Genomic DNA, 13,208 nt, shown 5'->3' on the forward strand with positions numbered 1-13,208 from the left:
AGCTTAATCAAAAGTATAATGAACTCTCATTTACCATCACCCAATTTCAACAGTTATTAACATTTTAGTTAATAAATGTTCTTAAAATCTTACATTTTTCAAAGCGCTAAAAGTTCAAAGATCAGTATCATTGTGCATAGTTTATTATTTTTTCATTTGGCTAAGTTTGACTGTTTCTAACTGATAAACTTGGCTTTGCGGTCCCAGTTCCTTCTCAGATGACATATGAAATTTACAGTCTACTGTAATGTAATGGTACACAAGGCAGAACTGAACTTAGGGTACAGTGACCTGCAATAAATTTGCCCAGCTCCAGTTTTCTGAATCTGCCCATACAATTCAGTTAAGAATTCTTTCTTTCTTTTCATTTACTCATTTTCATTTATTTGAAAAGCAGATATACAGAGAAGATGGAGAGACACAGAGTTGCCACCCACTGATTCACTCTCCAAAATCAAGAAAGGTGGCAGAAGATAGTTTTACCTCTCATTCATTGTGTTTGGGCTGTCATCATGCCACAGTGAAGCTTGAAATTATTAGGATTTCTTAATCAGATATAGTTGGGCTGCCAACATGATAAGCCTCTAAATTATTCAAATAATGATGGCTGCTGAATTAATGCTTTCCAGACCAATCTAATGGAGTCTCCTATCCTTTTTTTCCATGATTTTCTGTTTGGAAGTCATCTTCAACCCCTTTCTCTCTCTAGTTCCCCACATTCAGACAGTTGCTAAATTCCTTTTTATTTCCATTGTATTCATGCAATTTAGACTTTTCTTACCTCACTAGTATATTGCTTGAGTCCTTTTTTCCAGTTCTTTCAGTGTGAAGCTAGATTAGTCTTGAAGTAAAATGGTTCAGATTATCCTTCCCCTTATAAAGCCTTTGACTGTTTCCCCACTGTTTACTTAGTTAAATATGAGCATTCTACCCCCTCCCTTAAGGCTGGTGGCCAAAATCTCTGTGACATACTCCTAACTCATTATTCTAACCTTCTACCTCATTTTTCCACTTTCCAACATCCACATTGAATTCTTGCTTTCCCTAAATGTTAACCAGTCAACTTCTTGTACTTTCTTTGTTGGTGGTTCCCCTATGCCTAGAATCACTTCCCTCCCACTGTCTCCATGCCTGTTCCTCTTCTGTCTGGCCTTTCTCTGTACACTCTTTTTCTCATTGTCTTTGCCAATCTGAAGGAATGTTTTCCCTTTAAATTCCACACATACTTTACCACTTTATCTTTTTTACCTTTAGTCATTTGTATGCTTATATAGATTAACATCTTTAAGAGGTGGGTTAGGATAATGGTAGAGTAATATCTGTATCTTGGGCTATCAATGCTTATTGACATAAACCTTCTAACAGTTGAGCAATAAAGGTTCATAGAATTAAAACTTAAGCTATGTAACTTACATAGAATGGAAATCTTCCCCTAAAATTCCAAATATGCTGGCATGAGCTGGGCTACAAGGATAAGCCCCATAGAATTTAGTTCCTCTCCTGGACCCAAAGGGGACCAGCTCAATCTAGTACTCATCAATTTACTTCCTTAGGAATTAACAAATGTTAACGTTTTTACATTCTAAGACATGTCCATAGACAATTCAAAAGAAAATCCTGTCATTTAACAGTTATTGAATACTTATTTATCTTGAATTTTTTAATGGATAGTTACTATTAATAATATATTTAAGCTTTTATCGTATGTTAACTAGAATAGTGGTGAAGAAAATCCATAACATGTCTCTTTCTATACAATTCAAACTTATTTTTCAGCATGTTTTTTATTTTGATGAAGTCTTTGGTGAGGCGTGTACCAATCGGGATGTATACATGAAGACTACTCACCCACTCATTCAGCATATTTTCAATGGGTACGATAATAATTGTGTGCTTCTCTTTTGATTTTCTACATTTCATAAATAATATCCCTTTATAAATATCACTTTTGCTTTACAGTTTTGAAGTAAATAAGAATTTGTTTTGATCTAATTTAGACTTCTGGAAAACTGCAGTGTCTCTACTTAGAAGATTTACTAAGTATTCAGAAATTTGCAGCAAAATTTTCTTTTACACTAATGATATTATTCCTGAGAATTTTGTATTCTGGCTATAACTCAGTTAATTTTTTCATTGCTATAGGATACATAAATGAATATTACTTACCACATTTCCAATGAAATCTTTTTATTTGAAGTTATTCTTTACACTTGACATTAAATGAGACAGAAAAGGAAATTGGGGCCTCTATTGTAAATTTAAAATGTATACATATTCGAATAGAAAATGTCAGCCTATTAAAGTCATTGATTCCATAGAATTTTTACTTTTTTTTTTAATCCTTAGAAAAAAGTTTTGTTTTGTTTTATTTAATTGAAAGGCAGAGTGACAGAGAGAGAAATCTTTCATCTACTGGTTCACTCACCAAATGTTTACAATGGCCAGTGCTGGGCCAGGTTGAAGCCAGAAGCCAGGATCCAGGAACTCCATCTGGGTCACCAATGTAGGTACAGGGGCCCCAAGATTTGAGCCATTCTCTGTTGTTTTCCCAGGTGCATTAGCAGGACGCTGGATCGCAAGTGGAGCAGCTGGGACTTGAACCGGCACTCATGTGGGATGCAGTCAATAGCTGAACCCAGTGCACCACAATACCAGCCCCTTGATTTTTTTCTTTAAAGGTTTATTCTATTTATTTGAAAGAGGGAGAGACACAAAGAGAACTTCCATACACTAGTTCTCCCCAAATGGCCTCAACAGCCAAAGCTGGGCCAGGCTGGAACCAGGAACTCCATCCAGGTATCCACATGGGTGGTAGGTCATCTGCTGCTGCTTGCCCACGTGCATTATCAGGGGCTGGATCAGAAGTGAAAGAGCGGGAACTTGAACCAGTGCTCAGATATGTAATGCAGACGTCGCAGGTAGGGGCTTAACCCACTGCACAGCAACCAACCCTGAATTTTGACTTTTTTTTTAAATTTATTTTTTAAAAACTGGTGTAATTTTTATATACAATAAAATAAACATACATATTTAGGTTTCATGAGTTTTAGTATTTGTATGTATGCAGGTAATTAGTACCTGAACAAGGTATAGAACATTTCCATATCTTAGAAAACTCTCTAGTGTCCCTTTTTAGTTAACCCTCACCTTCATCTCCAGGTTTATGTAACTACTGACCTGCCTGCTCTCACTATAGATCAGTCATGCCTGTTTGAGAGAGAATGTCACAGACTATAATAATCATTACTGTGCATGTTCTTTTATGACTAATTTCTTTTACTTAGCATATTTTTATGTTAGTGCATATTGTTACACATATCCATAATTTTTATGGCTGAATAAGATTCCCTTCAGTGAATAAAGCACAGTTTGTTTATTCATTTAACCATTGACAAACATTTGGACTATTTTCACTATTATAAATAAAGCTGTATTAACTTTTTTTTTTTTTTTTTCTGACAGAGTGGACAGTGAGAGAGAGAGAGAGAGAGAGAAAGGTCTTCCTTTTTGCTGTTGGTTCACCCTCCAATGGCCGCCGTGGCCGTTGTGCTGCGGCCAGCGCACCGCGCTGATCCAAAGCCAGGAGCCAGGTGCTTCTCCTGGTCTCCCATGCGGGTGCAGGGCCCAAGCACTTGGGCCATCCTCCACTGCACTCCCGGGCCATAGCAGAGAGCTGGCCTGGAAGAGGGGCAACCGGGACAGAATCGGGCACCCCGACCGGGACTAGAACCCGGTGTGCCAGCACCCCAAGGCGGAGGATTAGCCTGTTGAGCCACGGCGCTGGCCTAACATTCTTATACTACTCTTTATGCCATGTATTTTCTTTTTTTCTTTTTAAGATTTATTTATTTATTTATTTGAAAGAGTTACAGAGAGAGGGAGAGACAGAGATCTTCCATCTGCTGGTTCGCTTCCCAAATGGCCACAATGGCTGGGGCTAGGCTAGGCTGAAACCAGGAACCTAGAAGTCCACCCAGATCTCCCACATGGGTGCAGGGTCCCAAGCATTTGGACCATCTTCTGCTACTTTCACAGGCCATTAGCAGAGAGCTGGTTCAAAAGTGGAGAGCTGGGACTGCCAGCATCTCAGGCAGCAGTTAACCTGCTACACCACAAAACCAGCCCTGTGGATATATTTTCATTTACATTATTTAAAAGCCAAAAGAGGAATTGTTAGGTCATAGGCTAGGTGTATATTTATAAGAAAGTTTCAAATAATTTCCCAAAGGGTTGTACCATTTTATATTCCTAATAGAAATATATGAGAGTTTCAGTTCTACAACCTCACTCACATTTGATATTTTCAGCCTTTTTTGTTTTAATCTGATTGTATAGCACCATTGTATTAATTTGAATTTCCATAATGCCTGATGATACTAAGCATCTTTTCATATGCATATTAGCCATTCAAATAGCTTCATTTGCTCCATTTTTGTTGTCTTTTTATTGTTTTGTAAAAGTTATATAACCTTGAAAATTTTTACTTTATTTTCATTTTGTTTGAAAGGCAGAACCTGCTAGTTCACTCCCTAAATGCCAGCAACAGCCAGAGCTGGAGCCAGGAGTCCAGAATTCAATGTGGGTTTCCCACGTGGGTGGGTGGCAGGGACTCTTAAGTCATCACCTGTTGCCTTCCAGGGTATGCATTATCAGGAAACTGGATGGGAAGTGAAGGAGTGAGGACTTAACACCGAGGACTCTGATAGGGAGTGCAGGAGTCTCAGGCAGCATCTTAGCCACTGTATCAAATGCTTGCCCCAAGTTCCATAATTTTTAAAACACTTTTTATGAGGAAACTAATAAAGCAAAATATCTTTCAGGTTTAATTTTTTTTTCTGTAAAGATTTATTTTTTATTTATTTGAAAGGCAGAGTTACAGAGAAAGGAGGAAAGACAGAGATCTTCCATCTGCTGGTTCACTTGCCAAATGGCTGCAGTGCCCAGGGCTGGGCCATTCCAAAGCCAGGAGCCAGGAGCTGCTTCTGGGTCTCCCACATAGGTGCAGGGGCCCAAGGACTTGGGCCTTCTTCCTCTACTTTCCCAGGTGGATTAGCAGGGTGCTGGATTGGAAAAGGAGCATCCAGGACTATAACTGAAGCCCATGTGGGATGCCAGCATCACAAGTGGAAGCTTAACCTATATTATGCCACAACACTGATCCCTAGGTTTAATTTCTTACGTACCAAATCTAGGGGATGCTTTTTGAGAGAACAAGTTTCTAAAAGTTCAAATTTTAATATTAAGACTTTGGTAATGGGCCGGCGCCGTGGCTTAACAGGCTAATCCTCCACCTTGCGGCGCCAGCACACCGGGTTCTAGTCCCGGTTGGGGCGCCGGATTCTATCCCGGTTGCCCCTCTTCCAGGCCAGCTCTCTGCTATGGCCTGGGAGTGCAGTGGAGGATGGCCCAAGTCCTTGGGCCCTGTACCCGCATGGGAGACCAGGAGAAGCACCTGGCTCCTGGCTTTGGATCAGCAAGATGCGCTGGCCGCAGCGGCCATTGGAGGGTGAACCAACAGCAAAAAGGAAGACCTTTCTCTCTGTCTCTCTCTCTCTCACTATCCACTCTGCCTGTCAAAAAAAAAGACTTTGGTAATAACAAATCAGAATTGAAAGTTAAGTATATCCATTATACTTATCCATTTATAAGATATCCATTCTATAAGATTTTCATGCTTGTATTTATTTTTAAACAATAGTTAATTTGTAAAGGTAAGATTGATATTATTCTTTACTCTTTTTCTTTACTCTCACTCTACTGGATCTTCTTTAGTTTGTTCAAATTTTCCTCTAAACGTTTTTTTAACTATGCCTCTGCCACTGCATTTAAAGTACCCACACTGCTGGGAACCAGGGTTCAAAATACAGAGTCAGGTCTCCAAGCAGCTTAAATCTGATTAGCTCTCATTTCTTCACTCACACTTCCATGGTTCCTTTGCTGTTGTCATTTTACTCTATTTTCCGACTTCAAGTACCTTTCTGTTCATTTCTCTGTCCGCATACAGCCTCTCTCTACCCCTGTCCATGCGTAGACTTTTCTTCTTGGTGCAAGCAGCTACTTTTATCGTTAACTCATTTGACCCATGATCAAGAGTCTGCAGTAGCTACTTAAACCTGACATTCATTTTCTACTTAGCACTGCATAGTTGGGTCTCAACTTCTCCTAAACCATTCTGTGATTGGTAGGTTGTTCTCCCAAATACCTTCTCCAGCTCTCATTCTGCAATTTTCCACACACACATGGGATAGATCCACAGCTATGTAACCAAATGCAAGAATAGATTTTGAGAATCACAGGAGATCACGGCTGGAATGGATCTTAGAAACCAAGTAATCCATTAATTTACTGATCAGAGTGAAAACTGAGACCCAGAGAAAAGTAGTGTGACTTGCCTAAAATCAAATAGTTAATAGCAGGGCAGAGGCCAGAATCCAGATTTTTTTCCCTCAAGATCTGGTATGCCTGCCACCACCTCTGTGGCTGTGGCCTCTTCTCAAACTATTCCTACCTCACAATGGGGGCTGTCTACTTTCTACTTTTGCCTTCAAAGACCAACCTAGTTCCCTAGTCTTTTGAACTCTTCGTTGAATATATTAGTGATTTTACCTTTGTCAAAACTTGATTAATTTTTGTATGAATAGTTGCTACCATCCTGTTTATTGAATGATCTTCTATTATTTATTTTAATTCTCTATTACTTCTTTCACCAAATTTACCTTTCCAGAGTAAGACAAAATATTTTTTAGGATCCCTTAAAGCACTTAACGTGGTTTAGGAATTCAGTAAATCCTCATTGGCCAAGCTGTTTCTTAAAAATCCTTGCTTTAAAAAAAAAAAAAATCTGGAGCTGGCTCCGTGGCGCAGTAGGTTGATCCTCCGCCTGCAGTGCAGGCATCCCATATAGGCGCCGGTTCTAGATTCGGATGTTCCTCTTCCAACCCAGCTCTCTGCTATGGCCTGGGAGAGCAGTGGAAGATGGCCCAGGTCCTTGGGCCCCTGCATCCATGTGGGAGACCCAAAGGAAGCTCCTGGCTTTAAATTGGCACAGCTCTGGCCGTTGTGGCCGTTTGGGGAGTGGGAGTGAACCAACGGCAGGAAGGTTTCTTTCTGTCTCTCCCTCTCACTGTCTGTAACTCTACCTGTCAAATAAATAAATAAAAAATTTAAAAAAAAATCCTTGTTTACAGGGCATGCATTTGGTACAGTAGTTAAGACTTCACTTAGGACATCTACATCCCATCTCAGAATGCCTGGGATGAGTCCCCTCTCTGCTTTTGATCCAGGTTCCTACTAATGTATGTGCTTGGAGGCAGCAGATGATGGCTCCCATGTGACACCCACATGCACTCACGTGGGAAACCTGGAAAAAGCTCCTGGTTTAGCTCTGGCCATTGCAGCCATCTGGGGAGTGAACCAGCAGATGGAAGACCTCTCTCTCTCTGTCTCTACTTCTCTCTTGCAAATAAATAAATATATATATATAAAAAAAACTTAGCTGAATTAAAAACTATCTAATGCAGGAGACTTTCATTCACAAAAAGAAACCAATGTACCAAAGTCTCTCATTAGACTCTGACTTGAAACAACAATGAACAGATTTACAGCTTCCTACTCAAAGTTATAGGCTGTTGGCTTTGGCCTGACACAGCCCCAGCTTTTGTAGGCATTTGAGGAATGAATTAGCAGATAGAAGATATCTATCTGTCTCTCCTCTGTCACTTAAACTTTCAAAGAAATAAAAATATAAAAATAAAGTCCATGAAAACTAAATGTAATATATGATCTTGGATATTGGATATTAAAAAAAAAAAAAAAAAAAACAGTTCTTGCTTCCTTATCTTCCAGAGTTGTCTTATGTAGTCTCATCAGTTCTGCAAAAAAATTCTTCATGGAAAACTCACACACTGCTTTGAGAATGTTTTTTCCTTTTCCTATCTTTCTTATAATTAAAGACCTCCTTCTCCTTAAAGGATTGTATGTTTATAGTTGCGTTTTGTCAAAGATTCTGTGTTTCTATCTGACTTTCTTTATTAAAAATTTGTGTATAGATTACTACCTCCTTATTATGCATAAATGATATAAATTATTCTTTCTCCAGAGGCAACGCCACTTGCTTTGCATATGGACAGACAGGTGCTGGGAAGACCTACACCATGATAGGAACTCATCAGAATCCAGGACTTTACGCTCTGGCTGCCAAAGATATCTTCAGGCAACTAGAAGTGTCTCAGCCAAGAAGGCACCTCTTTGTGTGGATCAGTTTTTATGAAATCTACTGTGGACAACTTTATGATCTCCTAAATAGGAGAAAAAGGTACTGGATTTGAGTAGGAAGCTGTAAATCTGTTCATTGTTGTTTCAAGTCAGAGTCTAATGAGAGACTTTGGTACATTGGTTTCTTTTTGTGAATGAAAGTCTCCTGCATTAGATAGTTTTTAATTCAGCTAAGTTTTTTTTTTTTTTTGCAAGAGAGAAGTAGAGACAGAGAGAGAGAGGTCTTCCATCTGCTGGTTCACTCCCCAGATGGCTGCAATGGCCAGAGCTAAACCAGGAGCTTTTTCCAGGTTTCCCACGTGAGTGCATGAGCCCAAGCACTTGGGCCATCCTCCGCTGCTTTCCCAGGAGAATTAACAAAAAGCTGGATCAGAAGTAGAGCATCCAGGACATGAACTCGTGCCCATATGGGATGCCAGCACCACAGACCGGGGCTTTAACCCACTGTGCCACAGTGCTGGCCCTGCTGATTAAGTTTTTAAAGTTTTCCATTTTATTTGAAAGGTAAAGAGAGACAGAATTCTTTCATCTGTTCCATTCCCCACAATGCTTGTAGCCAGGGTGGAACAGGCCAGTGACAAGAGCTTAGAACTCAATCCAGGTTTCCCATGTAGCTGGTAGGGACCCAGGTACTTGAACCATCAGCTGCTGTCTTCCAGGGAGCACATCATCAGGAAACTGGATTGGAAGCAGAAGCAGGACCTGAACCCTGGTACTCAACATAGAATGCAGGATCGAAAATGCTGTGCCAAATGCTTGCCCCTGATTTTTTTTTTTTTTTAATTTTTAAATTTAGCTAGAAAAAATGTAAACTGGCCTCCTAATATTTTTAAACGATCTATATCCTCATTCTTTTAATGATAATACTGGTTCACTCCCCAAATGGCCATAATGGGCAAAGCGGGGCTGGTCGAAGGCCAGGAGCCAGGAACTTCTTTCAAGTTTCTCACATGGGCCATCTGCTGCTGCTTTCCCAGGTGCATTAGCAGGGAACTGGACTGGAAGTGGAGCAACTGAGACTCAAACTATCACCCATATGAGATGCTGGCACTGCAGATGGCAGCTTTACTGGCTATGCCACAATACCAGCACCCCCTTCCTATTCTTTTGACATGTTATTACACTGAGAAAACTATAAATAAAGATTTCCTACTTACCCTTGTTTTTCTTTCCAATAATCCAAGGGTAAACTTAATTATAGTTTTCTAAAGTCAGTTAAAATCTTCTGTGTTCACATTAGACTTTTAACTCTTATTAGGCTTAAACTCTTGCCCTTACAACATAATAAAGAATTTTAGAAATATATTTAGTAACACTGCTTTTAAAATCCCTACTATATTTTTCTGACATGAAGTTTTATTTAGGTTGGAACAGATGACTTAAACTGAGTAGGAGGCAACAGAATTATGAAGGGATCAACTGACTGGGAGAAAAGGGAGGCCAGAGAGAATAGGGGAATAGAAGGATAAAGGTTGTCATAACAGAATGAACCAGATCGGAGATGTGAGGAGGAGTGAGTTGAGGCTAGGCATGGTTGAAGGCTGGGAAAACCTAATCAACTTGAGACTAATGCCCGGCCCCTATCCCCAGTTGCTGCTGCCTGCCCTCCTCCCCGTTCCCCCAGCAAAGATGTCCAAACCTCTAAGGAGCAGACTAAAAGCATGTATAAGTTCCATGTGCTCCAGACAAGCAGTGGAATGGGGGAAGGGTGAACAGCTTCAGTTCAATAGGAACACCATGTAGGGCAGGCCCAGATGTATATGGGCACTAGGATAGTAACTGGAGAAGCCAGTGGGTAGCTTTAGGTATGCCATTGTTCTGTGCACTGTTCCAACAAAGAAAGGGGGCTTTTGAGTATGTCACAACTGAGAGAAAATACGGGTGTTCAGGATTTGGTCCTAAACAACAGCAGCCAAATAAAGGGATGCTGTTGTGGGGGTGCTCTGGGAATTGTTACCTTTTATACTCTGCCGATTTTGACGCCTCAAGTTAATTCAATCATGGCTTCTCTTCTAAGCACCAACACCCTTATTAGGAGCCCTTTCTAGTCAGAATACCCAGTTCCGTTAAAGAACACTTGGCATGAGAATAAAGTCCACTGTTGTGCTCTCCTGGGGTGGGGTGGAGGGGAGTTGTTTGTGTGAAGGGGCAGTTAGGATGTCTAGCTGTCTTTTCACACATTTTAAAGATTTGTTTAGGCCAGCACCACGGCTCAATAGGCTAATCCTCCGCCTTGCGGCGCTGGCACACTGGGTTCTAGTCCCGGTCGGGGTGCCCGATTCTGTCCCGGTTGCCCCTCTTCCAGGCCAGCTCTCTGCTGTGGCCAGGGAGTGCAGTGGAGTATGGCCCGAGTCCTTGGGCCCTGCACCCACATGGGAGACCAGGAGAAGCACCTGGCTCCTGGCTTTGGATCAGCGCGGTGCGCCGGCCACAGCGGCCATTGGAGGGTGAACCAACGGCAAAGGAAGACCTTTCTCTCTGTGTCTCTCTCTCTCTCTCACTGTCCACTCTGCCTGTCCAAAAAAAAAAAGATTTGTTTATTTATTTGAAAGGCAGAGAGACAGAGAAAGAGAGATCTTCCATCTGCTGGTTCACTTCCCAAATGGCTGCAACAGTTGGGACTGGGCCAGGCCAAAACTGGGAACTTCATCTAAGTCTCCTACATTGGTAGCAGGGGACCATTTTCTGCTATCTTCTCACATGCAATACCAGGGAGCTGGGTTGGAAGCTGAGCATCTGAGACTTGAACTAGCATTCCAATATGGAATAACGGTGTCCCAGACAACAGCTTAACACCCTGTGCTACAGTTCCAGCCCCATCTAGCTGTTTCTGAATGCAGTTTTTCATAGTCTGTTTTATGTTTTATGTTGCTGCAACAAAATACCTGAGACAAGGTACTTTATAAAGAAAAGAAATTTATTTAGCTCACAGAGCTCAAAAGTATGGTACCAGTATCTGCTTGGCTCTGGTGAGGGTCTCGTGGCTGATGGTATCACAATGGTGGGAGCACATGGCAAGATGGGGAACAGGAGCAGGGAGGAGCTAGGTTTACTTTTTTTATAACAACATGCTCTTAGAGGAACTAATTCATTCTTATAAGACACAGCCCACCCTATGAGACCAGCATTAATCTATTCATGAAAGGGGGCCCCATGACCTAATTACCTTCCACTCCACCTGGAAGGTTCTACCACCAAAACACTGCCACGCTGAGGACTAAGCTCTCGAGGATACAATCAAAACATATCCAGGGTAGGCACTGTGGTGTAGTGGGTAAAGCCACCACCTGCAGTACCAGCATCCCATATGGGCGCCGGTTCGAGACCCGGCTGCTCCACTTCCAATCCAGCTCTCTTATATGGCTTGGGAAAGCAGTAGAAGATGACCCAAGTTCTTGGGCCCCTGTACCCATATGGGAGTTCCGGAGGAGGCTCCTGGCTTTGGATTGGCACAGCTCCGGCCATTGCAGCCAATTGGGGAGTGAACCAGAGGATGGAAGACTCACTCTCACTCTCTTTCACACACTCTCTCTCTCTCTCTCTGCCTCTCCTCTCTGTAACTCTGCCTTTCAAATAAATAAATAAATATTTAAAAATATCCAAACCATAGCACAATGCTTTAAGTAATTACCTAGGTTATTACCCTTGGCATTCTTAATTGTCACCAGGGAGATAGGAATATATAACTCCTGGATTTGAAGTTTCTCTGAAATTCACTGTGGAAAATTCACACTTAACTCTGCAAGTGTCTTGAGCTGTGGGGTTTTTAAAATATTTCTGGTGAATTAGAAAATATGATCTCTTTGTTTTCTATTCTTGAGACTTCTGTAATGTTCTCATCCACTGATAGGATATTTTTCTGTTTATGCGGTTATGCTTTATCCTATTTTTTTTATTTATTTATTTATTTTTTTTGACAGGCAGAGTGGACAGTGAGAGAGAGAGAGAGAAAGGTCTTCCTTTGCCGTTGGTTCACCCTCCAATGGCCGCTGCGGCTGGCGCATCTCGCTGATCCGAAGCCAGGAGCCAGGTGCTTCTCCTGGTCTCCCAGGCAGGTGCAGGGCCCAAGCACTTGGGCCATCCTCCACTGCCTTCCCGGGCCACAGCAGAGAGCTGGCCTGGAAGAGGGGCAACCGGGACAGAATCCGGTGCCCCGACCGGGACTAGAACCTGGTGTGCCGGCGCCCCAAGGTGGAGGATTAGCCTGTTGAGCCACGGCGATGGCCTCCTATTGTTTTCTTAATAAGATATATTTTCTATAGTGATAACTGGATTTTGATAAGGGTAGACAGAAGTATATGGGTTCAATCTGCCTCTTAAACTGGAAACCAATCTTAAATATCTTCAAAATAATTCCTAAATGTAGAAAATAAATTGTTTTTATATCCCTGTTTTTTTTTGTTTTGTTTTGTTTTGTTTTTAAGGTTTATTTTATTATTTGAGAGGCAGCGTTACAGAGAGGCAGAGAGAGAAAGAGAGGTCTTCCATCCACTGGTTCATTCCCTAAATGGCCACAACAGCTGGAGCTGGGCTGATCTGGAGCCAGGAGCTTCTTCTGGTTCTCCCGTGTGGGTACAGGAGCCCAAGGACTCGGGCCATCTGCTGCTGCTTTCCAAGGCCATAGCAGAGAGTCATATCGGAAGTGGAACAGCCACAAGACTTGAACTGGCACCCATATGGCTAATCCTCAGGCAGTGGCTTTACCCGCTACGCCACAGTGCTAGACCCCTTTATACCCTTATATGAAAAGTGATAGAAATACAATTCTTGCTTACAGGATTTTAAAATCTAGCATTTTGTTTTGGGCTTCCCATTGGGAGCCTTTCTGGGGGTGATCTCAGAGCATAGGGCCATGGAAGTATATTTAGGAGTGACCTGAGGACTCTGAAAGCTAGATTCTTCTTTTATTCCAGAAGCCTGTTTCAATATAATTG

General features: G+C 41.6%; 1 protein-coding gene across 2 annotated transcripts in view; it reads left to right on the forward strand.

Moving 5' to 3' along the window:
- The window catches only part of KIF24 (kinesin family member 24), an 80,268-nt gene that overhangs the window by 36,545 nt on the left and 30,515 nt on the right, over window positions 1-13,208 (forward strand). For both annotated transcript variants that reach the window (XM_062208051.1, XM_062208052.1), the window contains exons 4-5: window positions 1,777-1,874; window positions 8,099-8,314. In XM_062208051.1, coding sequence (XP_062064035.1) covers window positions 1,777-1,874; window positions 8,099-8,314 — 314 coding nt within the window. The remainder of the gene's footprint in view (window positions 1-1,776; window positions 1,875-8,098; window positions 8,315-13,208) is intronic.

The sequence above is a fragment of the Lepus europaeus genome, chromosome 12 (genome assembly GCF_033115175.1).
Source record: "Lepus europaeus isolate LE1 chromosome 12, mLepTim1.pri, whole genome shotgun sequence".
In the NCBI taxonomy this organism is placed as follows: domain Eukaryota; kingdom Metazoa; phylum Chordata; class Mammalia; order Lagomorpha; family Leporidae; genus Lepus; species Lepus europaeus.